This window comes from Molothrus ater, chromosome 8 (genome assembly GCF_012460135.2).
Source record: "Molothrus ater isolate BHLD 08-10-18 breed brown headed cowbird chromosome 8, BPBGC_Mater_1.1, whole genome shotgun sequence".
Classification (NCBI taxonomy): domain Eukaryota; kingdom Metazoa; phylum Chordata; class Aves; order Passeriformes; family Icteridae; genus Molothrus; species Molothrus ater.
Genome location: NC_050485.2, coordinates 31232031 through 31257618, shown reverse-complemented (window position 1 = coordinate 31257618; position 25588 = coordinate 31232031). Strand labels below are relative to the sequence as shown.

General features: G+C 43.5%; 1 protein-coding gene across 3 annotated transcripts in view; it reads left to right on the top strand.

The window, feature by feature from the left end:
• The window catches only part of FGFR2 (fibroblast growth factor receptor 2), an 81288-nt gene that overhangs the window by 11188 nt on the left and 44512 nt on the right, over positions 1 to 25588 (top strand). For 2 of the 3 annotated variants that reach the window (XM_036385652.2, XM_054515612.1), the window contains exons 3-6: positions 8593 to 8859; positions 9581 to 9655; positions 16511 to 16680; positions 22652 to 22775. In XM_036385652.2, the coding sequence (XP_036241545.1) occupies positions 8593 to 8859; positions 9581 to 9655; positions 16511 to 16680; positions 22652 to 22775 (636 nt within the window). The remainder of the gene's footprint in view (positions 1 to 8592; positions 8860 to 9580; positions 9656 to 16510; positions 16681 to 22651; positions 22776 to 25588) is intronic. The other variant, XM_036385655.2, reaches the window with a different exon arrangement.

Sequence of the window (25588 nt, the reverse complement as noted above, 5' to 3'; positions counted from 1 at the left end):
GGCTCATCAGTTTGGGACATTGACCCTGTCAAGCAAAGCCACAAGAACTGGGAAGAGGGGAAAATTCCTTTGTACCAAAGAAATGGCTTGCATTTGTGAGGGTTTACTGGAAAGGGAAATGTGTCGGAGGACGGGAAGGGAGAAAAATGAGCATGAATGAGGCTGGTTGAGAACAAGAAAATCATAGTTTGGTTGTACTTGAATTTTTTTTTTTCCTCTTAGCTGTTCTATTTTGAATAGAGTTTTGTTACATGATAGGAAAAGGTAGGAAAAGAGTTTTGTGACACCTTAGGCTTTCTCCCAGGGGATTTGTGGCTGGTTCTGAGTGGGGTTGGAGTGGGATGCTGTGGCTGGGGATGCCTTGGTGGGCTGCACCCACCAGGACACAAGGCTGTAAGAACTTCCATTGTGGTTGGACAGACAGAAATTGATCAGAACACCATGCAACAACTCAGTTTTTAAACTGTAATAAAAAGTTGTGGGGTAGAAAATGTTCATGCTAGGCTTCCTTTAGGATGGGCTGTGTGGAGAGGTGAGCTGCTGGCAGGACCTGCTGCTGGGCAGGAGCAGAACCTGCTCTGGGAGACTGGCTTTGCAAGTTTGGAAAGTGCCCTGCTCAGTGGCTCAGTGTTGCAATATTTAATTTGTTTCAAGGAAAGTAACACGACATCTAATCCTGAATGCCACCTGACAGTTCTTGAAAACAATTTTTCACACCCAGTTCAAATTTTGAGTAATTCTTGAGCATGTTCTGTTAAACATTGTTTATTTATGAAAATTAGTGCTGCTGAGATACTACAGTATTGAAGTACCCAGATTTCCCTGATATTGTTTACTCAGCAGGGTAGCACAGGTATTTCAGCTGTGCAGGATTAACATGGGGACACTCCAATAAATCTGCAGTGAACAACAGCTCTGTAATAGCTCTTCTGGCAATTCAGAAGGTTTGAGCACTCTTCCATTAGTATGGCAAAGTGCCCAGGAGCCACTGGTACCATCAGGAGTGATGGAGGTGTCTGGAATTTCAGGTGAAGCATTGTGTGCCACCTGGAAGGGCAGGTAGCCAGCCTGGCTTTTCACTTCAGGGCTTGTGCTGCTCTTTCTTTGTCCCCACTGGAGACTGTCCTCTGTGTGGAGCTGGAATTAAACAAGCTATGATGCCTCTTGCCTAAATATTGCTCTGGGTTGAAAGGGAGCCTGGTATGCCTTGAGGCTTTGAAGTGTTTGGAGAATATCCCGTGTTTTATACCCCAGCGTGTTGTGGATGGGACTCTCAAAAATGCTGAGAGGATGTTTTGGGGATATTGTTTCCAGTGCCTGTTTTCAAATCCCGCTTTAGGAAGTGGGGGGAGATGAATTTCGGGGCAACAGGCAAGATGAGACTTCCAGACGAGCTGCTAAAATTAAGAGGATTTGTATAGTCAAGTAAAAATGGGACCGTGTACAAAAGAAACAACTGCTGACTTGCTTGTAGGGAATCTGAATAGATGTTCTCTGCATCCAGAACTAACACTGCAAAATTGAATTGTGCAATTTTTAACCTCCCAGTTGTAATTTATTTCTTTTGCACATTGAGCAGTTATAGTCCAGAGCATGGACTTTGGCAAAACTGGAAGAAAAAGATTCTCTTTTTATGTTTGGATCTATGCTATGTTCTGTTCAGGTTTTATGTTGCTCTTGAAATGCAAATAAAGAACCTGAAAAAGTGCTACAGATTGGAATAGATGGAAGAAAATACTAAGCCAAAGAAAAACCTTTTGCAACCAAATATACGTGCTGGTATGCTTTCCCAAGGCTGTATATCTTATTATGGAGCCTTTCCCAAGCACACTTCAAGGCTGGGTTGAACAACAGGAGCTGGTTTAATTGCTCTGCCACTTGGTTACGTGCAGAGTTCAGTCAGGGAGATTTGAAGTTCTGCTCTTGCTGAAAGAAGAAACAATAAGAAAATGTTCCTAGTTTCAAATTCTGCTTTTTTAGAAACAGAAGATTAATTTTTTTTTTCAGCTTTTCATTTGAGGTTCTGGCAAAACGTGATTCATTTCCCCTTTGTATTGTATAATAGGTTACATGAGAAGACTCTTCTGTAATGAGTTTGAAGAGCAGTTAATTATTTTTGAGATTGTGTTACATGTGTCTTAGGTTTGTTGTACTCCTCAGTTCACTTAGCAGAGACTCCCACTCTGTTACTTTAGACAGATGGTGGAGTTTATGACTTGAACAGAAATGGTCAAGATTTGGTGAATGCTGGAACCGAGCATTCACATCCTGAAGATGGCCCTTAGTTTCTCATCAATCTGATGAAATTTCAGCACAGGTAATTTTAGGGGGTTTGGTGTGGCTTCTCAAGTTTGGGAGTGCTCTTTCCCTCCATGGTTGCCAAGTCTTTGTGCAGAAGCCATCCTGGTGCTTTCCTGTTTCTGGCCCCATCTGAGACCAGTGCTGTGGTGCTGCTGTGTACAGAGCCCTTCACCCTGCAAGGAGCTGGCCGTGCGGAATGGGGACAAGCAGGAAAGTGCCAGGGCAGTTCCCAGCAGCAGGAGGTGGCCTCGCTGGTCTCTCTGCTGTTTACTTTGAACTTGGCATGCTCTGAGTCTTCCCTGGCCTGGCTTCCAGCAGCACAGAGCCCAGGGCCAAGCCCAGGAGCATGTGATACTCGGCGTTTTTGACGCCGGTTGCGCGCTTGTGCAGCCGTAACTCAACAACCACGGCTATAAAGACAGGTAGGAGCAAGCAGGCTACGGGTTATAGGAATTTTTCATCTCTGCACGAAGCCTAGACAAGTATAATTTCTTTCTCTTTGGGAATGAATCTTTCCTTAACCACGGGGTGAGTGAGACACATCCACCCAACTGCTTGGCTTGGTCAAAGCCCTGATGAAAGTTTTCATGTCCCTCACCCTGTGTCAGCCAACATCCTCGTGAGGTTTGGTCCCACTGCCCTCCTCTGCTGGGTGTGATGAGGTCTGGGTGGCTGTAGCCAGGGCCAAATGCTGCCTGGGGACTGTTCCCTGCTGACCCAAGACAGATGGGATATAATCACATGGGGGCAATTTTTGGTTTTAGCAAAGTTTTTTTTCTTGTCCAAGGAGTCCGGCAAGTGGCAAAATGCTTTGTTGCTCACCAGAATTTTTATTTTTCTAAGCCTTCAAAGCTTAGGAAAACAAGATACAGTGCAGTGTAATATTTTCCCTTACCCATGATGACATTGGCAAGTTATTGCAATTGGAGGAGATTCACTTTTTTTAGATGGTTTTAGTATATGTAGCACTCAGTAGGAGTTGACATGGTCCAGGTCAGTGTGGCTGGAAGCTCAACACTTGCTGGAGCACCAGCCACGTATGATGTGGCAACTTTATTTTGCAAATGTTCATTTCCAGGGCAAGAGGATTATTCCTGTTCCTTGCATAAATTTTTTTTTCTTTTTGGTCTGGTTTCATCTCTTTACCCGTCAGATGATTATGTCCTTATTCTATAAGGATAACAATACTAATGAACATGCCAGGAAAAAGTTATTTTGGAGAATCTGGCCCTTTGTTTTGTGAAACTCTGTCTAATAGAGCAGCCCAGGAGTTTCTGTTAAAGGAACAAGTAAAGATGTAGAATCTGCTATGTATTTATGTTTGTAACTATCATGGATAGCTCTTTCAAGTTTTGTGTTTGAAGCTTTTCTACAAGGCCCAGATCTTTTTCTTCAGATTTGAGCAGCTAATATTTTTGTACCTCAGATGGGGGGAAACAGTTCATGCTCTGTGGAGTCTTGTTCAGGGACAAGGGATTTAAAAAAATAGTAAACTGTTAGTGTTTTAAAATTATGGGAGGAACTGTAGCAATTTGGAAAGGAAAGTGTTTCATCAGAACAGAGACTTCCTGATGGTGCCTGGCAGAGGCAGAGCTGGGCAGAGCTGGCAGCTGGCTGATAGTAGCAGTACAAATGGGACAGCAGGAATCCATGGCTTTGGAGCAGCTGATGGATGAATTGCAAACACTGTTTTGTGCCCCTTTGTCTAAGGAGCCTTTGTTTTGCTGTTGGCTAATGGGAGGTGGTGGTCACCATGGCCAGGAATGACTCTCTGCATTCTTAAACTGGTGGCTGTGTCTTTTGCAGGCTGATTTTATCATCCATTGTCAGAAGAGGGCATGGAGATCCTCTTGATATTGGTCTGCCAGCTTAAATTAAGGGAGAGTCCCATCATCTTGTCCCTGGCAGGTGGGAGGGAAGGCTGCACACCTGACTGGTGATACCTGGGCTGCCTTCTGCAGAGAGCCTGAAGCCTCAGGCTTGGCTTGCAAAGTCATGAGACCTATTTGACATCCCCATTCCATGTCGTTTGGTCTTGCTGGACTTCCCTCAATGACAGGAGAGCCTTGAGGAGGGGCAGGAGAAGCAGCAGCGGTGGTGGTGGTGGTGGTTGGCAGCCTGGTGTTCCCTGTGGGGACATTCAATTTTGCAATGAACCTCTTGGATTCTTGACAGGTCAGGTCTGTTGACCCTTCTGGGCACACTGTGGTGAGTGTTTAGTTATTTACTAAAGCCTTTTGAAGTGAAAGTGGCTTGATGGGGTCTGAGGCTTTTGTGTTCTGGAGAGTTTTGTGGGAATCTTTGCTGGGGTTAGCTATTAGCTGATCGTTTCATTATTTGCCTCTGTAACTAAGTAACTAAATGACTTGAGACTTAAGATAAGCAGCTCTTTGTTAACATTTTATTAAATGGAGACTAATAATAATGATAATAATAAATTTAAAACCTAAGGAAGTATAAACCTCTCAGTGACCGAATTTGGAACAGAAACGTGATTTGGAATACAATTGCATATCTTAATAATCTGAAATAGAGCAGTCAGAGTGTCCCCAGTCCTCTATTGTGGTCATGCTTTTATACAAACAGTCTTTACTCCACTTGATGGCTGGATGGCATAAACCATGCTGTGAGGCTGTATGAGCAGGCAGAGGAAAAGTTCACAGCTGTTTATTTAACAGCAGCTTGGTTTTCCATGGCAGTATTGTTCAACAGCTTCACCTACAAAGTTTAAATACATTGTGTGCACCACTGTTACAAATAAGGATGTAGCTGAGAGCAGAAAATAGGAGAAGCAGTGTTCCCTGTCCTGCAGTGACTAAGAACACCCAGAGTCATTCTGCGTGTGCCTTTGTTGCTTGTTTGGTGTTCTAAGGGGTGACAGACAGGTGTAATTCAGTCAGGCAGTGCACCTCTGCAGGAGGATCCAATGCCACAGTTACAGGATTTGCAGGATTTGCTTAGAAAGGAATCCTGTGCCTCCTTAGATGGTTTGGACCTCCCTGCAGTGAGCTGGGACATCTTCAGCCAGAGCAGTCTGCTCAGAGCCCTGTGCAGCCTGGCCCTAAATGTTTCCAGGGATGGAGCATCCACAGCCTCTCTGGGCAACTTGTGCCAGTGCCACCCTCATTGTAGAAACTTCTTCATATCTAACCTGACCAACCCAGCAAAGGGCTGGTTCACAGGCCTCTGGTGATGGCTGAGGGTCCAGAGCTTCCAGGAAGCTTCCAGGAGGGATGGAGGAGCTGGATGTGATAGCAGGTCATCACGCCTTGCCTGTGGAGCAGGGACAGAACCCTGCTGTCAGCCACAGGGGAGCCACTGATGGTACAGCATGGACATGAGTTCAAAATTTGTCCCTAAATCTCAGAGCAGTGCAGAAATCCTTGTGCAGTGTCCCAGGGAGAGTTAACTTTGCAGCATAGGTTGTTTATGTGCTGCTGGGAATTTCTGAACAGTTTGAACTGGTTGAGTTTCGCAGTGAAGCTGTTGGGTGGATTCATGCCTCAGAATCCCACCTGTTCTCTGTTTGCTTTTGGGCACCATTTCAAACCCACACTGGAAAAAAGTTTATAGGCAAACATTATAAAAAGTGACAGTCTTAAGTGCTGCTACATTCTAGTTTGGCAACACAAAGGGCTTACCTGAAATAATTCACAATTTCCAAACATGACTTCATTATATCATGACAACACTTTGCTGCATCTTCCCTGATACTCTAAAGTGAAAGAAATGGAGGAGGATAATTTATACCAAATGCTAATACCCGTTTGAAACTTGTTTTTCCTTTAGTGCACCAGTAATTTTCTTTGTAAAAGGAATTTTTTAAATTGTAATTTTGAAATAAATTACTGTTCTCAAGTTTGGTTTTGGATTTGTGTTGAAAGACTCAGTGCAAATTTGGAGTTAGTGGTTTAAAAAGAGATGAAATCAGGGATGTGATATTCAAAAATTATTTTCATTTTAATTTCCTTTTAATTGTGTGTGGGCTCATCCTGTGAGTTTCCTGGCACTGTTCAGCAGAAGGCTTTAATGCATTTAAAGGAGGTTTGAGGTATCATCACCCAAGGTGGCTTTTAAAGAAGTTTTAACAGATATTTTTTGACTCCAGTACATTGCTGGCACAGTGTAAACTCTGTAAAAGAAATTTTTTTGCAGGTAGAGCATTACAAAGAATTCTTACTAGCTTCAAAGTAAATTAGGTAACTGGCATCAGGTACCTTTTTTATTTGACAGTAAAATCTAATTAAAAAAAATTCTCAAGCAGACTCTAACACACTCATTACTGTGATGAAATATATGTAGAAAGGAGCCCATGCTCCTTCTGGAAATTCGATTTCTAAGAGCATAATGTAGCACTCAGTGAAACACCTGCATTGCAGACCTGTGGGTTCATGACTGTATCAGCAAGACTGAATTGGTTTATAAGAGGTATAAATCTGTATTGGAGTCTGTCCTAGACTCTTGAGACGGAACTCTGCATGCTAGGAAGTTTAGAGACCTTGTTATAAAATCTAAATCCAAGAAGCTTTACAGTCTCTGTACCTGGTTGTGTTGGGATGGGTTTCACGTGCCACCTTGGTGTGATGTGTGTGTCAAATCTGTTCTTTGGGAAAACACGTTTGCCCTAATGAAAAAGGCAGGAGAAGCTTTGATATGGCACATTCCTGTAATGACAGGATTGCAGGATGAGTGGGAGAGAAATTGGGTCTCCAAGTCCATCAGTAGAACCTGATAGCTAAATGCATGAGCACCCCACCATGCTGGACATTCTGGTGCTCATGGAATCATATTTTGAGTTGGAAGGGAGCCATGGGGACCATCAAGTCCAATTCTCTGTTCCTTTCAGGGCTGCACAAAACTCAGTTACTGACAGAACTTCAGCATTTCCAGACTCCCATCTCCAGTCCTGCTAGGATGTGGTGCTTGTTTCAGGCTTCCCTGTTGAAAGTGTGATACAAAAAATAACAACCCAAGGAGGAGGAACACTGGTTTCAGGGGTTTGGCATTCTTAGAAGAAAGTGTGGACATCAAAGAGCCACCTTTCAGTGCTCCCTCAGAGTCCCAAGCAGCCAGAGAGATGTTTTATTGATTCCTAGGCACAGAGTTTGTGCCTGTGCAGGGCAGGACGTGGCTGGGGTGCGCGGGGAGCAGCTGTCTGTGTGCTCTGACCCTCCCCATGAGCAAACAGAAGATGCCTCTGTGCTTCTCTCCTTTATTTACCATTCCTGCCTCCCTTGGCGAGGCCCTTGGGACAGGGATAGTGTGGTGGTAGGGACAAACCAGCCCCAGAAGCTGTGCCTGTCTGTGGGACAGCCTGAGCTCATGGTAGGTGTGCTGAGCCTTCCCTCTGCGCTGTGGAGACAGTCTGGATTGCCTGGATCTTTCCCCCTGCTGAGAGCTGGCCCTGCAAGGCAGGGATGAAGCTCTAGTAACTATAGGCAGATGTAGGCTCCCAAGGATGTTTTTTTGGAAAAAGACTGTGGTTTGACATTCTTCTTGTTACCAAAGGGAGCTGACGGATGAGCCATCGCGCTCGGAACTTCTGCGCGTACTACGACTCTGAAAGCTTTGCTTGTGCTCCTGGGTTTCTGCTGTATTCACTGGGGAGAGGTTGTGAAATAAGTAATGAAGCAAAAAAGAATTTAAAGGGAAAAGTTAATGCCATGGAGAGAAGTGCTGGTAGTGCAGAATGGAAATGTAGAGACTGTGATGAGCACAGGGAGAAAAATAAAAGGCATCATGTATTCTGTGTATAGGAACTCATGGTTATTAGCTTAGTAAGTGAAGGGGGTTTTGGGCATCCTTTTCTTTCAAAACAGAACTTTCCAGGTTTTAAAAATTAAAAAGCAACCTAAAATAAAATCAGGTGGGGAAAGATAATTATTCATTTGAATTGTGGACCCAAATGCTAAGACAGAAAATGGAATTTGCCTTTTGAACCCCTCCTTCTCCTACAAGTCCTTTGAAGCCTCCAGGTTCTGCAACCCCCATTGTCCCCTGCTCTCTGTGACTGATGAGAAGAGTAATGTGTTGGTGTGGCACTGGGGACAAGGGACATGCCAAGACACTGATCAAAAGTGCCTGAGCTTTACTTGTGGTGAACTTCTTGGAAATAACTTCAGTTTAATAACACAGAACACTGGGCTAATCTGGACAAAACATTTTTTTTTTTTTAATTTAACGTAACTTGATTTCCATGGATGAAAAGGGCCTTGACTGACCTGTGTTGGAAATTCTCTCCTTTCCCTTCTCTTTCTTCTATTTTTTCCTCCTTTCCTTCCACCTTCGCAGAGCCGCCAACCAAATACCAAATCTCTCAGCCAGATGTTTACTCAGCACTTCCAGGAGAGACGCTTGAGTTGCGCTGTCAATTGAGAGACGCCGTCATGATCAGTTGGACTAAGGATGGGCTCCCTTTGGGGCCTGACAATAGGACAGTGATTATTGGGGAGTACTTACAAATTAAGGATGCCACAGCCAGAGATTCGGGCCTCTATGCTTGCACTGCTGTTAGGACCCTAGACAGTGATACTCTGTACTTCATTGTAAATGTTACAGGTGAGTGAGTCAAACGCAGGTTTTTGCATGCAGAAGCTGTAAGATGTGATGTTAAGACGCTTTATGACCTTACATGAAACAGTCCACTAGGGCACAGTGAGTTGAGTTCTGTAGGTGTAAATTTTATCCCCAAATTTTAAATTGTATCCCCAAATTTTTGGGGATTTTTCTCCTTGTCCTGACCCTGAAATGGGCTTAGTTTGTGTCTACTCCTTTTTGCTCCAAGGGCTCTACAGAGATTAACAGCTGCTGTAGAGCTCTCTGTTTTATGCCACTCTGACAGAATTAAATTAGACAGAGTTGCTGTGATGATGATAAAGCCAGTAGAATGAATACAGGTTTTTGCCCCATGCATCAGAAGAGGAAAATGTGTGTTCTACGTCCTTCAAGTTTAGAGATAAATTTTTCTGGAGATGCTCAGTTCTGTTCAACTGCATTTCTGTAACAGAAGTTAAAATATTAAGGAGAAAGAGATTTTTGTAATTAGCAAACTCCCTTGGGAAAGTCTGTAGCACTTCAGGACTATTAGCTAGTTTTGTTACAATTTTACGTGGAAATAGCATTTTGTGGCTGGATTTTCTTTTTCTCTAGCTTCTGCACAACTAACATAAACACTTGTTCTTCTTAATATACAGTCCAAGATAGAGCTTATCAATTTGTTTTTCTGTAAAAAAACCAAAAATTAGGCTGGTTTAAAGACTTGGTTGTTTTTAATGTGCAGATGCTCTTTCCTCTGGGGATGATGAAGACGACAATGATGGGTCCGAGGACTTTGTGAATGACAGCAACCAGATGAGTAAGTAACAGAAGTCACTGCCAGAAGTCACTAGCAAGATCCACGTGGAAAACTATGTCCCATCTCTTGCACTCCTGTCTTCAGAGCTTCTTGGTTGTTAACTGCATGTACTGTCAAATATCTTTGTATCTTATTCTCCTCTGTTTTCTGTTTCTCGTAGCTCGTAACTTGGAAAAGAAAAATAAAAATAAACTAATATTCTTTTGAACGTGCTTTTCTGGTCTGTACTTTCTTTTTTCCCTTCTTGCTGGCATTTCTGCAGTTTCCTTTCTTTCTGAATCAAAGTTTGGTCTTTGTCTGGTTTAGGCTCTGACAGATTAACTTAACTTTTCCTGAATCTGAGCAGAAACTTAACAGAAGAAACAAAGATCCAGCTCATTTTGTTAAAAGGTGGTATGAAAACTTAAAAAAAAATAAGTTGTAATGAGGTAAATCCTTCAATCCCTAATCTCAACAGAAATCTCATCAAGGAGGATGAATTTGGAGACAATGAGGCTCTTTTGTCTGCAAAGGACCTTAAGGTTTGTTGCAAAGAAGGTGATTCAGTGCTAAACCCCCATTTTATGTTACTTAGGTGTGATGAAAATGGGCTAGAAGAGTCTTAGACCTATCTGAATGTGTTAAACTTCGTCCCCTTTAGAGAATTCATAAAGCTATTAATAAGCTCTAAATAGAGCACTCTCTAAGAGGAAAAAAAAAAGTATATAAAATTCATCTTGGCTCCTGATGCCACTGTGCAGTGCTGCCAAACCCCCTCGGTGACTGGTGGTTTGCTGTTGCTGGTGCCTGCTAAATTCAATAACAGAGAGCGCAGAAATCCTTTGGGGGAGATGTCAGTGAGCAGCACCCACAGTGGGCAGGGGGTGTATTTGCTGCTCAGCCTGGTCAGGAGCTGCAGCTGCCCTGCAGCTTGGAGCACTTGTCCAGGTGAAAAAGCACGAGCCTGATTTGGGCTGCCCCTGTTCGTGCCTTTTGTGTGCGGCTGCCCCTGGCCTGAAGCTGTGAAACATTAGATGCTATTTAAAGTGATATAAGTTCCTAGCTGCCTGTTTGGCCCCTGCCATCTGTTAGTGTGATTAACCCCGGGCTGATGCACAGGTGCCTCTGGAAGGGGCTGAGATCAGGCAGCTGGAGGCTGCCCTGACAGAGGAATGCAGTGGCAAAGAGAATTGGAGGGCTTGGAGAAGGGACACTGCTTTTAAAAGAGGTTGTCTAGGCAAAACCCACCAATCCAGGCAGTGTTAGCTCAGCCCTGAAATGGAGCCATGGTTAGAAATTCCTGTTAGGAAACATTTCTGATGTTTGCTGTTCCTTAAAGCTTTACTGGTATTGGTCAGAAAAAGGCTTGCGACGTTTTCGGCGACAGTTATGCTTCTGATCTGCAGTGGTGGCTTTGGTGATCCATTGTGAGCATAAATGGCTTTTGGAAGAAGTGAAGGACCTGCTCTCAAGGCAGCTGTGCTCTGTAATGGTCTCAGAAGGATTCCTGCCCTTCCAGCCACAGGGAGCAGTGCCCAGCGGTTGCGCTAATGACGTTCTTGTAAAACGAGCTATCATTTTAAGCTACTGTTAATCAATCTTGATTGGGGAGCTGGTGAAAGGCCCTTGACAGTGTCCATCTGCTGGGACAGGGGTGTGTGCTGCAGCAGGGGCCAGCACACTTTCCCTGCTCTCAGTGAAAGATGCCTCTCAGGCGTGAGCGTTCAAACATCGCGGATGGCGGGGAAAGCGCAGCTGTGGAGATGGAAGGGAGGAAACTGCAAAAGACAGAATTGGGCCTGAGCAGAGCATTCCACAAGCAATTCCTGATGGATTGCTCTTTAAAAGGTGCCCACTGTCTGCTGGGGGAGCAGCAAAGCCTCCCAGGGTCTGAGCTGGAAGCAGGACGATGACTGAAGGGTCGCGGCACCGTGTCCCTCCAAGCACTCTGTGTTCAGTGAAGAGTTGCATCACAGTAACTCCCTTGGATAATACAGGGCTGCTGAAAGAGGGCTGTGATTTGGCAATTTATGTGTGAAAGTCAGGGTGGGACTTGGTGTGGTGTGCCTTGTAAGCCTTCTTCTCTTCCAAGTTCTCTATCACATCCAAGAGGCCACATGAGGTAATTGAAGGTACTGTGTTACAAGGCAGATGGAGGAGTGAGCCAGGAGCTGTGTCTTCCCTGGGTGTGCTGTGGAGCAGTACACAATGGCCAAATGCCCTTTACCTTCCCTGCCTGTGGGGTGTTGAGCCTGGCAAAGTCCACGACCTCACAATGGGCCCTGGCTGCTGCTCTTCTACAGAAGTCTTTTAAATGTTTCCTCAATCATGAGCCTTGCAGATCTCAAATGATTTAACTGATAATTTGCATACAAATTATAGCTGTGATCATTAAGGATAAGCAATGGAAATTGGCCTGGTTATGCCTTTACTGATGGAAACAAAAGGCCATAGTCTTCAAAGGTTGTTGCTTTTTGATGAAACAATTCTGATAAAGTCCAGCTGTCTTGGCATGTTAATTATGATGAGATGAGGCAGGAAATGGCTGTAGTGCCTTCAACAGGAAGCTGAACCTTGGCATTCTCATTCCTGCATACTTAAAACTAAAACAAACCTTTTAGAGCTGTTTTATTTACACTGCTAAGTATTCTTTTGAGCTGTTTTATTTTCCTTGCCTCTGTTGCAAATACATATTTCGGAGGCCAAGGTTTCTGAATGCAGGTGGAGAGGCCGTTGAGGAAATCTAGTGTAATTTTCGAGGCTGCCCAGAAAACACAATTGCTCTTGGAGTCAGTGGAGGCTGTAGTGACTCTGTAGATGTGAGAGCAGCTCTTCTTGGGAGAGGAGGGCACTGGTGTGTACCCATGTGCATTTGACCACTGGCCTTGTGTGTATTTTTCAGTGAGAGGCACGCAGAGCAGATTTCACTCTGCGTTTGCTGTCCCTTCAGCTTGACAGATACTTTAACTGTCTGAAAAAACACTGTGGTAGATTTGTTCCAGACTGCATCCTGAATAGCTTTTTATTACTTCCAGCTTTTGTTGAAGGGATTAGTGCTCGTGGGGAAGGTGCAGGATTGGTTCCACTGCAAAACAGTCCCCTTTCTCCACAAAATGGCTTTGTTGGCAACTCAAGTTTTCCCCTTTGTTACCCTAAAGATGGGCCTTAGCTTGGTTCTTGGAGGGTCATCTCCAAGGACTTGGTTTTACAAGCTTAATGATCATCATTCTGGCAGCAGTGGAAAAGACATTGCTGGCACTTACTGCCTTGTCCTTGTTGAGATTTTGAGAGGTAGCCCTAATTTGAGGGATTTCTATACTCCTGACCTGATACTGGCAAGGCAGCAGCTGTCGTGGTGGTTGCAATCAAGTCCACCAAGTAATTTATTCTGTAGACCTCTGGGTAGCCCTGAAGATGCTGCTGCTCTGCCTTGAATTCTGGTCAGGCAACTGGAGGCTTTATGACTTTTTTTTTTTTCCTTATCGCCCTTTAAACAATTTCTTCTGGGCCAAGCAATGGTAAATTGGCACCAAGAACAAAAAAGTATCTAAATGTAATCCACATGCTGTTCCTTTCATGCCTTGAAAAGTTTCAGAAAGGATGAAACAAGGTTCAAATTCATCAAATCCTGTAGAGTGGAAACCCACTCAGGGGAGCAGCAAAAATTGGATGTTGCCTAGAAGTGTTTTTTAATTAAAGGTCAAATACAATAGTACTGAAAACCTTGGAGGGGTTTGATGTGGTCACTTATGGCGCTCTATTGCCTGCTTGAGGAGCTCGTCAAGCAGGCTTGGAGTTGACTACTTTTGTGTTTCTTTGTATTAGATAAGTCCAAATAAAAACTGAAGAGTCCTGAAGTGAAGTGGTCCCCTGGGCTTCCTAATTTCAATTTCACATGCAGGAGATTTGGCTGATTAGATGTAATGTCTGTGCAGTGTGGGTCAGCAGGATATTTTCCTCACTAATGAGAACTCTGAGCAATCAGGAATTCCCACCCGTTCCCCTGCTGCTCCTTGCTGCTTCATGCTGGAGTCTGCCCTGTGGTTGCTGTGAACTTTTAGCAGTGGTGCCACCTACTTCACCTGTTCTGGTGGCAGTGATGGGATGTGATGGACGTGGCCCGTGAGAGCAGTCAGCCCCTGGTACTCATTTACTGTGTTCATTATCAGTTTTAGTGAAGCTCGGTGTTTTTCCTCTCAAGACAAATAGAAGCACTAAAAGGTGTTTTAGGTTATGATGATTTAATCTATAAAGAAGAATGCTGTGTGTTGATCAGATCAATCACTGGATGAAAGCACGATTTGAGGGCAAGTGTGATGGTTTGTGGATGTTGCTGCCTTTTCCTCTTTTCCTTGAACACGCTGAGGAGCTGCCAAATGTAGGATGTCTTGAGCATTTTCAGATGGTGCTTTCCATATGTGATGCCTGCATGTTTTTCTCCAAGCTGACCTGTAATTTAGGAGCATTGCAGGTTATGCTGAGGGTTGTGTGAAGAGAAGGTTTCCAAACAGGCCTTTCTCCCATTCTGGGGCTGTTCCACAAAATGGAGCTGCTTCTCTTCATTCCTGCCTGCATCTGCCTTGCCTCTTTTTTGCACCCATCTCTGTCAGAGATTTCCCTCTGCTCATTTGTTGTATTGGAGCATATTCCAGGAGCAGGTTGTTGATAGAAAGGATAGTTATTTTCAAGAAAACCAGAGGATGGGCTGGACCATAACAGTACAAACCTGGCTGTGTGAGCAGCTTTATCTGGGGAGCTGCTGGTGGCTGCACCCTGACTGACTCCAGAGCCCTGGTCCCAGTCTGCAGCCTGGTGGGAGCTTCCCAGAGCTTGGCCCTTCCATCCTTGGGCTGCAGGGCAGCTTTGCCATGGGCGGGCCGTGGAGCCCGTGGCTCAGAGGCTGTGCTGGCCAGTGGCTGCATGTGAGCTCTTGGTGCCCTGTCCTGTGAGAGGGGCTTGTGTGATGGATGTGGTGAGAAGTGACCCTGCTGGCTGCAGAGTTGCTGGGTTGGCAGTACCCACCTGGGGCTAAAGCAAGCCCTCTGCTCTGGATGGGGTGCTGATACGACTGGTTTGGGTGGTTGATTGTCTTCGATGTGCCCCAGTTTGCTTTGGCTTTGTGGGAGCTGCAAGTAGGGCCCAGCAGTGGTTGCCTTGTGGAAGACTTTGAGCAGTCCAGGGAAAACAGCTTTTTAATCCCTCAGTACCAGTATGTAATTCTGCCTTTGCCTGGTGTACTTGTAATGTAATTTGGCCCTTGCGTGTAGGAGTTGATTCCTCTGGTTGGCTTTTGTTTAAAGTCTTCTGTTGTTTTAATGTGATCCTGCTTTTAGCAAATAATGTTAACAGTGATTTTCCTTGCATCTCTAATTCACTTTAGTCTGCGTAACAATTTCTTAGTGTTGTAGTTAAATGTTCAATAGTTACTTGATTTTCTATTTTGATTACATGCATAAATTTGCTTTGCTTTTCTACTTCATTAATTTTAACACTAATTGCCACTTCAGGCAAAATAAAAACCCAAACACTTATCGTTCATAGCATCATTATAGGACTTGCTTTTAGAATGTTTTCTTTATACTGAGAGAGACTTTGTTAAAGGATTTATTCCTGTATTTTCTGTCCAGCTGTATTTTTATTTAGAGAGGGGGGGGTAGCAGGATTTCTGAGTTTGCACTGATTGTAAGAACTGCTATAAATATTTGAGGAACGGAAGAATTTATTTATAGTGGAGTGTTGGCCTGCTAATGAAGGAAATGAAACAGGGCTGAGAGAAATGGAGTTATTTTTCTGGACCCCTCTAGTCCTAAAAATTCCACGCTAATCTGATTTGCTTCAGGAAAACTCCATTGTAAAAGAAATTAATGTTTCCTACTATTAAATAGATCTTGAATATTTAACTAAAAAAAAAAAAAAAAAAAAACTGTTATGGTGAGATGACTGAAGCAGTGCCATGAAGTCGTTAAGAAATGTAGATGAAGCTGTGCAAGGATCCAGAGGATGGGATAACTTTGTCTTTGGGTCTATGTATCCAAGTTTACTTCTGTGAGGGTAAACACATATGGGCAATTGTAAATTTTGTTCTGCTGTGTTTCCTTTGCTGGTACATGACAAATGTGCTTCTCATGATGTTCATGTGGGCACAGGCTGGGCCAGGACATGGCAAGGAGTGAGCGAGAGCCAGGAGGGCCATGCCAGGGTCTGGGAAAATGATCACCTCAGAAAATGTGTGTTGAGAGAGAGGCACTCTCACTTTATGCCATGGTTTTGGATGTCACTGACCCTTTGGACTTCAGGAGGCTCATTAGTGTGGGAAACCCCTCCAAAGGGATAAATGTTTTTTGGTGATCCACATTTACTCCTTTGGTTTCCTCTGCTTGGGTTAAGATTTCAGAAATATGTTCCATTTGTAAATACATTTCTGTGGTTTCTATGCACAGTTCACCTTGGCATCACACACTGCAGGCTTTAGCTGCTGTCAGACTAGAGGACAGAAGGGGAAAGTGCTGATGCTTCCAAGCATCTTCTGTCTTGGTCTGTCTGGCTTCACAGCTGAGGGCCAAAAATTCTGCGTTTGAACCATTGCAGTAACTCAGCTCAAGGTCCAAAGTCCCTGTGTCTTACTTGACATACACAAAAACAAAAGTTGTCTGTGGTTAATTATTGGAATTTTGTCACAAATTAAACACCCAGAGCAGCAGACTGAGCCATTTGCAAAACCCTGGCTGACACTTGCAGCAGCCGATCTCCACTCGTGTGCCCTTTCCAAACCCTGCTTGAAGCGGGTCCCTGCGGCTCTGTGCGCCGGTGGAAGGGGCTGGAGGGGGAGCTCAGTTCCCAAGTGCTGATGTTTCTGGATGTGTCCCTTTGGAACAGGGGCACCTTACTGGACACACACGGACAAGATGGAGAAGAGGCTCCACGCCGTGCCGGCCGCCAACACCGTCAAGTTCCGCTGCCCGGCCATGGGCAACCCAACGCCGACCATGCGCTGGCTGAAGAACGGGAAGGAGTTCAAGCAGGAGCATCGCATTGGTGGCTACAAGGTAAGGGCTCACCATGGCATTTTGTGATTTCTCTTCTTGACCACAGCTGTTAAAAAAAAAAAAACAACCAAACAACCCAAAACCAGCCCTCCTCCCTCTCTAAAAAACTCAAAAACCTACCAAAAACTTGCTGAAGTCAACAGAAAATGTTTTAATGGCCTTGGATCAAACGTGGAAGCAAAAAGAGGTGGTTGTTTTCTTCTGGGGAAGGGTGGGTGGTTTCTTTGGCGGTTACTGAGTACTAATTATTTATTTTTTTTTCTGAAATTCAAGCTTCTAGTCTAGCAGTGCAGCTAAGGATTATTTATAGAGACGTATTTGCAAAACTAAAGACTGACCTAGCAAAGCAGATTAAGACTGTTTTGCTCTATTCATTTTTGGCTGCATTGTTAAAAACATGGCCATCCGCTTTGGTGAGTGTAAGGCAGTTTAATAAAGGAAGCCTTGGAAGTCAAAAGTTATTATTTTCTGTAGAGTTTATGGCCTGTGAAACTGAAATGGGAAGAAGAATTTGAGGGGAAAGTAGCAGCAATTACTTGGAAGGGTTTGTTTGAATTTTAAATGGCTTCAGATTAGATGTCTTATTCTGAGTTGGTGGTTACTGATTAAGAGAGAGTTTTAGGGAGGCCAGCTTGCTCTGTGTGTTAGTGCACAGACCTTTAACCTCGTGGTATCTGCCTGGGTCAGGTCAGAAGTCAGGATTCGGTCATCTGATCCCTCTCCTCCAAGGAACTGGGAATGCGTGACTTCGGTGGCAAATTGCTGTTCAAGCATGGCCATTTCTGACTCCCCTTCACCTCCTGTCTGGGTCTACTCTCAGCAGTTTCCTCATGTCCCCGACACCTCAGCAGCTCCTCCTCCAAGAGGAGAATTTTCTGAGGCAGTCCCCTTGTGTCAGGGTTGGAATCCCCATCCTGGAGCTTGTGCTGAGCTGCTCCGAGCAGTTTGGAATGGCTGTTAGACACAAATTGGCTGTCTTTACTAGGCAGAGCTCAGTTCTGAGTCCTGAGGCTGCCCCCCAGTCCTGCACCACTGCCTTGCCCCCATGGTTTGCAGTGTTTTTGGGGGGCTGCCTTGGTTGAGCCATTGCTTTGTGAGCTGTTGATTCAGGTTCTGCCCGGTGCACAAAATCTGTTTTCCAGTGCAGAGGAGGACAAGCCTCAGTCTCCTTTCCTCTCTAGCTGGATTTACTGTAGAAAGTGTCAATTTTTCCAACATTTGTGTTAGCAGAGAGCAGAGCCCAGAAAGTCTCCCTGCATGAGCACTAATTATCTAAGTAGACTTTTCCATCTATGTTTGCTTACACCATAAATTTCTGTTGCTTATGAGTGTACACCTGGCAACACCTTCTGCCTTTCATAACACTGTGGAGTGTTAACGAATTGGCTCCCATTCAGTGATTTTTGCCCTTCTCAGTGCTTTTTTAAAAACAAAAAAAAGCACCAATTAAGGGAAAAAAAATCCCCAACCAAGCTAATCCTGTCTTGGAAAATAATAGTAACTGTTCTGGTGGTAACCAGGCTGTTATTTTGAACATTTTGCATCTGATGGAGGGGAAATGAAGATATCACTCTTGAAGACCATGAAGGAAAATGTGTGTCTAGAGAGGCAGGATGGAGGTACCTGGTGTCTGCTTTGGGAGGGGGATCTTTGGTGGGGTAAATCAGCTCATGTGAGGCTCTGTGCTGGCACTGCTAGTGTTAGGGAGCTGGGTGAGATCGTTTAGAGTTGTGCCCATTAAGTGGCACAAATTAAGCTTTTGGTCATGTGTGTTAAATGTATGCAGTTTCCCAGGTATGTATGTACTGTGGGAAGGAGCCACAGATGCCTGCTCCTAAAGCCAGCTGGATACCTGTGAAGTCTGTACCTCTAATTCTAAATCATAACTTCCTCTATCTCTTTAGTCCAAAGGAAAAAAGAGGGCACATAGCTGAGGATTCCAGACTTCTCTTGTTGCTCACAAAGACATTAAATTTTAAATTATCTTGTAGGATTTACTTACCATTGTCAAATCAACCAAATCCATGTTTATTCTACATTCTGTCATTTTGAATAATCATCTTTGAAGATGAAAGCTTGTTCCCAGTGAATGGGTGTTAAAGACTGAGGACTCCAGAACTTTTTTTTTTTTGAGCTGTGTCCTCATCTGTTCTAGGGGCAGGGTGAAATCACTGTGGGCTCATGCAAAATTATACTAGAACAGAGAGAATTGTATTTTCTTGACATCACTATGCCAATGAACTTTTGATGAAGGAGTCCTCAGGAAGGACTGAGTCTATCAGTGTTGGTCTGTGTTTACCCAGGTGTCACAGCAGCTCGTGCTAAATCTTGCACATTAGCTTGTCTTGAATCTGAGTGTTGCTCTCTGCAAGGCATTTTTGATGGAGATATTCACAATTTTTGGGATAGAATAGCTGGATCCAAACCTGGCCATATCTGACAGAAGAGACAATCATCCCTTGAAGCCTTAAGGGACAAAGGGAAGGGAAGGAAAACGTAAAGCTTCCCAGTAATCCTTCAGCCACCTCTTTCCTGCTAAGAGCTGAGAAATCCCTTGGTGTATTGTTTTTATCAAAATCAGATAGTGGCCTGTAGCACTTTGTCCCTTTGACTGGGGAATGTCTTGAGTCAATTTGCACTCAGGCAGGCTAGCAGGAGGGTGTATGTTCTGGCCAAGATAGCTTCCAGGGCGGAATTCCTGCACTGTGACTAATTCTGGGTGGTGAATTTCAAAATTGATCTGTTAATGATCTTTCAAGATATACCCAACCTCCTTAAAATAAAGAGAACAGGATCAGTTATTGAATATATAAATTCATTTTTACTCTGATTTTTTTGAAGTGATGATAACTCTTGTTTGTGCCTTCAGAGGAATTTTATATTTTCTTTGAGTTGATATCTAAATCCTCTCTGAGACCACAGGAGCCTTTTCTTTCCTGTACACCACCCAGAAAGCAAATGCACTTCTATCAGCTGGTACTGTTTAAGCATTAACGCTTGTGTGTTTGCCCCTATGCATTTGGATAAGCTTCATCACTGCAGCTGTCTTAAACACATTTAAATTCAGCCAGGTAAATACAGAGTAAGAAAATTTACCATTACAGGAGCACTGCACAGGCCCATGGCCTTTGCCAGGGGTGTTCTGTACTTGTTCTCTTTGTCTCAGCAGTACCTCTCACAGTCTGCACTGTGCTGCTTTTGTGGAGAGTTGTATTTTCATTTCCAATCCTTCTTTGCTTTGAAATGAGTATAAAATTGATCCATTTTTAGCTAAGTGACGTTTTCATGACATTATCTCTCCAGTGAAGACACAACTGACTGAACAGAACTGTCCACTGTTCTTTATGGGATACTCCAAAAGCAAAAAGTTTATATGAAATATTCCTTGCCCTTTCCCAGTTCTCTGGCATTTTGATTCCAAGGGTTTGTTTCCCACCTCCAAGCTATGAGTGCAGTTTATATGCATTTCATACAGATAATTCAGTTTAAAAATTGAATCTTTTGGGGAGATTGTTTGGAGAAATGGTTAAAACCTTGATGGAGAAGATTTCCCCCCTAATAAAGTGCTAGGAGTGTCCATAACTAGTCAGTAAAACACCTGGACTAAGGGATGTGGCATTTCACATAAAAAAGTCACATCACCAAAGCCTGTGTTTCAAGCTGTGTGGGTGCAGGGATGTGGCTGGACTGTTGCATGTCTGAGAATGAAATTTTGAATTTGGAAATCTTCAGTGAGAGAAGAGGCTGCTCATCCCCAGCAAAGGGGGATTTTCCTGGACTTTGCAATGCTGCACTTGTAGCCACGAAGCACTAAGCCAACAGTCTTGTTGGATCCAGATCCCTGCCATAAATCCAGTTGTCTGGCAATGTGTCATAGCTGCTTTGGACCTCTGCAGCAGTTGTTTAGCTTAACCCAAAGTGGCTTAAGCTGTTGTTTTGTTATAAAGATATCTCTGTCCGTGGAGTTACAAGAAGGGAAATTGCACAAATACTTTTTAATATTCCCATCCAGTATATCCACTTGTGGCTGTAAGTTAAGTTTTCTTATTGAGCATAAACAATTTCTTGTGTTTTCCTGTCAAATTAATTACCTGCAGCTTGTTTACAATTTTTATTTGTTTTAACTTTTGTGGAACTGTGATCTGGTCTTCCTGTTTTACAATCAGATTGGTTAAAAACTCTGATTCCAAGAAGAGTGTTTTAACTTGTAATGGCAGAAAGTTCAGGCCACTTTGACCAAGTGTCCTTCAAAATAAATCACAAAGAAGTAAAATACTCAAAATATGTAGCTGTTGTATTTATTTACCAACAGTTTATGACAGCAGCTCTTTCTGACCCAAACTTTGACTTTCAGAGTTGCTTAGCAGAACAACAAGATGTTAAAATAACACTGATAAACTCTTTCTAGTTCTATGAACTTATCCCTTAGCTCTTCACAATGTGAAGAAAAATCAAGATATCATTTTGATGGAACCACTATAATTGTTTGACCATCAACATGAGGGGCTGAGGAGAGAAGCCTTAAGTTCGGGCTGGAGATTTTGAGGCTGTGTCACACATTTCTCTGATGCTAGCTTAGCACCTTCTCCTGCTGGACTCTTGCCCACACTTTCTTAACTTTTCAGAGCCCACATGGCCAGTCATTAGCTAATATTATTAGTCCACAACTGAGCAATAAGAGACATATCCAGCTATTGAGATAATTACTAGCAGGGGGAACTAGGAAAGCCAGGAGCTGCCTATAGAGAGAACTTCTCTTCCAAGCTTTGAACTGAAGGCATTTTTACCTCCAGCAAGTGCTCTTGGCACTGTGATGTGGCCCTTTGCAGCTTTTTCTGCTGGATGAGGACCTGCAAAATAGTCAGGCACGATGCAGGATTTCATAGCTATAGTTGTAATGATGTTTTAAGAATGTATGGTTACTGGAAGCGTCACTGAATGGTCCATAATTTTTTCTGGTGTACAGCACTGAATTACTGCTTTCCATTTGGCTGATTAAAATGACTGTAGCAGATTGTGTTATTCCATTTGCTGAAATATGTACTTTGCAGTTGAAGAATTGTGCACTGCAGCTACAGAGAATGTTAAGCTTTCTGAGCACTTTGTCAAAAATGTAATGCTGAAACAAGGAATTAGTCCATAGCCAGCAAAAGGTCATTTTGGGAGCCAACTTCTGATGCAGGAAATATATGTGTGTACAGGATGGCTCTGTATCCTTCCAGTACTGGGCTAAATCCTATTTTCTGTGAGACCAAAGCCAGTGCTCCTTTGGAGTTCAAATGGGAACAGAATCAGTGCCTTTAATAAATTCTGTCTGAGGGGGATTCTGTGAGATAAATGTATATCCTTATGCCCTGTTTCCATGAAGATTTTTTCAGGCATTTTCCATGAGGCAGCATGACTCTAGGATTCATTTTTTCTTGGGGTACCCCAGAGCAGCAGGAGGTATTTGGGAGGAATCCCAAACATCGCCCCTCAGTTTCTCTAAAATGTGAGCTGTGTCATTGAGCTTTTAGGAGGGGTGAAGACTTAAATGTTTAGGGGATCATGTCCATCCTGTCTTGCTGATGGGTAGTTATTACCAGGTGGCTGTTTGGAGACAGATGGGGAATGCCCTGAGGGTGTGCATTCACTTTAGAGTGGATTGAAAGGTAAAGCCCAGTAAGACAACTGCTGCTAATTGGTGCCATCCTGCTCAGCCTGGGAGGACTGAGTGTGCACTGACATCTGCAGTGCTTGGAGCAGGGGCCAGGTAGATTTACAGCAGAGGGTGTGAAAGCTTTCACTCTGCAGCCATGCTGTCCTGGATCAAGCATAAATAATTTCAATGTCCAGAACCGTCAGACAAGCACAGGAGAGGCTTCCAGCTGTGAATTACACAAGGATAATTATTCAAGGAACAGTTCTTTTTGAAGGGGAGAGGGTAAAACTCTGCTTGAGGAGATCCAACCTGTCTGGTTGCATCCCCCAGGTCCGCAACCAGCACTGGAGCCTCATCATGGAGAGCGTGGTGCCATCGGACAAGGGGAACTACACGTGCATCGTGGAGAACCAGTACGGGTCCATCAACCACACCTACCACCTGGACGTGGTTGGTAAGTGCAGCTCTCATGGGCAGGATACTGTTTTTCACTAATGACTTTCTCCATGAAACCATTTGGAGCTGAGCTGATACGTTCCGCGTTTATTTTGGAGATGATTTCACAGTACTCCAAAGATGAGATTTCACTGCGCAGCCAATTGCTTCATAACTTTATATATTCATCTGTCTCACTCGTGCCTGTAGGATTAATCTACCCCTGCATTGGCAAAAGGTGTAATTTCCATGTGCAACATCCACCCACAAGTTTGCCATGATGACCAAATAATACTTGCTGATGCAACTTCAATCATTAGTATTACAATTTAATTATTACTTGTACAATTGTACTAACACAGACTTTAATAACTGCAGTGATGAAAACTGTCAACCAATCCTTTAGAGTCCTGTTATTATAGTTTTATAGCTGAAATGATTTTTTTTTTTTTAATAAAAAGCCAGATACTGACTTTGCAGCTAGAGCAGATCTGGAGCTTCAGGAAGGGCAGTTTGCATTCACAGCAGTCCAACAGAAATCTGACTGGAGCCTGTTGGGTGGGCTCTGAGCAGTCCCCAAAACACAGATGATAAAAATTCAGAAGTGTTTCACCTGAGGACAAATTCTAAACAGCTGTGTGAATTTTTAAGTAGTAGCAAAGCTGTGATTACGCATGACTATTAAACACAGGCTTAATAATATTACCTTATTAATACCTAAATCCTGTTGACTTTAATAAGGCTTACAGATATTTATTTAAGTGGTTAGCTAAATTAGAGCTTGAAATCTCAGGAATAATTTCTGTTCACCTCTAGTCTTTTTGATTAGCCTTGAAGGGTGTGAGCAATTTTATTGACTCTGAAGGCATTGCTGTCCAAAATAACCAGTGTGGCTTTTCTTGTAGGACCTTGAGGGATACAAGCCATGGTTTCTGAAGTACGTCTTGAATGGGCTTTGCTCTCTCTGCCTTTGTGAGGTGATCTGAGCATTATGAGCTCTGTGAATAGAACTTTTGATCAATCACTATTGAAAGCAAAAATTAAGTTGATTATTGTATGCTATTTTTGGTTGGTGACAGTCAGTCCAACTCCATAGATTCTTCTAGAATATCTTACTGTAAGTGTTATATCTTACTGTAAGGGCTTATAGGGCTTAAGTGCTGACAAAATGTTGATTTCCCTAGTTCTTGCTTGGTTTTGCATGAGTAAAAATATATCCCTTGCATTGTTTTGGATGGTCTTTAAAAGTAGTGTCTCGTTTCATCTGAGACCACCTAAATCTGCATAAACACCCAAATCCAAGAGAAGACAAAGTGCCAGCTTCTTGGGTGGCACGAAAGGAAACATTCCCTGTGAAAATGCCAAGGAGAGCTAGTCTTTGTGGAGCAGAGGAGGAGAAAGACCACTTTGGGATGAGGATGCCATCAGACCAGAGCCCCACCACCAGCCCTCGTCCTTCAGAGCCCATGAACCACCCAACTCACCTGTACTTGGGTTTGGGCAGTCAGCACTGAAAGCAGTGAGGATTTTCATGGCCATGGCAATATTTTGTCACAGAGTGAGCTCTGGGTATGGTTGAGGTGAGCTGGCAAAGCCATTTTTTGTTTGAACACTTGTTTAAACAGAATTTATGGAGGGTGCAGCAGCAACGGCTGCCGGGGATGGGTGTCAGTTGTTGTAGTGAGCTGTGTCCTGCATGGTGTGGTCCTCTGCTGGCCACCTCACCCAGGGCTCAGGCTGCCTGCAGGGGCTTGCCAGGCTCTAAAAACCTTTCCTTGCTGAAATGAAACTGGTTAAAAATTCCCCTTCTCTACCCCCTCTTCGTTTTCCTGTCCCAGCCTGGCATGTTTCGTGTTGGCCATAAATTTCTTCACCCATTTTTTTTTTCCTAGCAAATGTGTTCATGGATGATGCAGTCACTTGAGCAAATATTTGTTAGAATCCCTCTCACCTCCTCTCCTGCTTTGAGCCTTTTGAATGTCTTGCATTGAGGAATATTTTGCAGAAGTTTATTTTTCCTGGCAGTAAATTATAGTGACCTGCATGAATGAATGGAATGGTAGTAAGGATTATGTCATTTATTTAAATGTCTAGTCCTTTCCTATAGAGAGGCAGGAAAGTAAATATTGAGGTTTTCGAAAGTGATGAGAGGTTTGGGGTGCTGGGTACCCAGCTGATGGCACCCAGAGAACACTGCTTGTGTCCTGTAAGAAATGAAAGCAGAAGTCCAAAAATTATTTTTGCAGGTCACAACCTGAGTTTTGGAGTCCTGCATACTTAGTAATTTCACCACTCTTTTTAAAAAATTTCATTCAAGGGTGTAATTGTGAGTCTGTTTGGAAACCTGTGCATGGGAATGTGCACCTTGGGTTGAGTTTAGTGTGAATCTCTCAAGAGATTGGGATTTTAACCTAAAGGGGGGTTGATGTTGGAGTGCTCGGCCATTCCTCTGTTGCTGGAGATTTGCAGTAATTGTGGAGCATAAAATTGCTGAAGCAGTAAATTAAGGCTGGCCAGAAGGGGAAACTCTGACAGTTTTTCTAGCTGAGACAGTTCTACAGAGTTAACTTTATGCCCTTTTTTCTGTTTTCATATGAATTTTCAGTTCCCTGTTTCTGTTTTCCTATGGATTTTCAGTTCCCACAGGGTTGTGGAGAGTTATGAATGTTTGTTTAGAGGCAATTGCCTACGTAGACCGCATCTTACGAACTTCAGGTCGTAATTTTAGGTCAAGTTCTGTGTAGAAAACTGTCAGTTGAAAGCCTCTGAAATTACTTTTCCTATATGGTTTAACTGGTTCCAGAGCTGATTAAGTGTAAGTAATAGCAAATG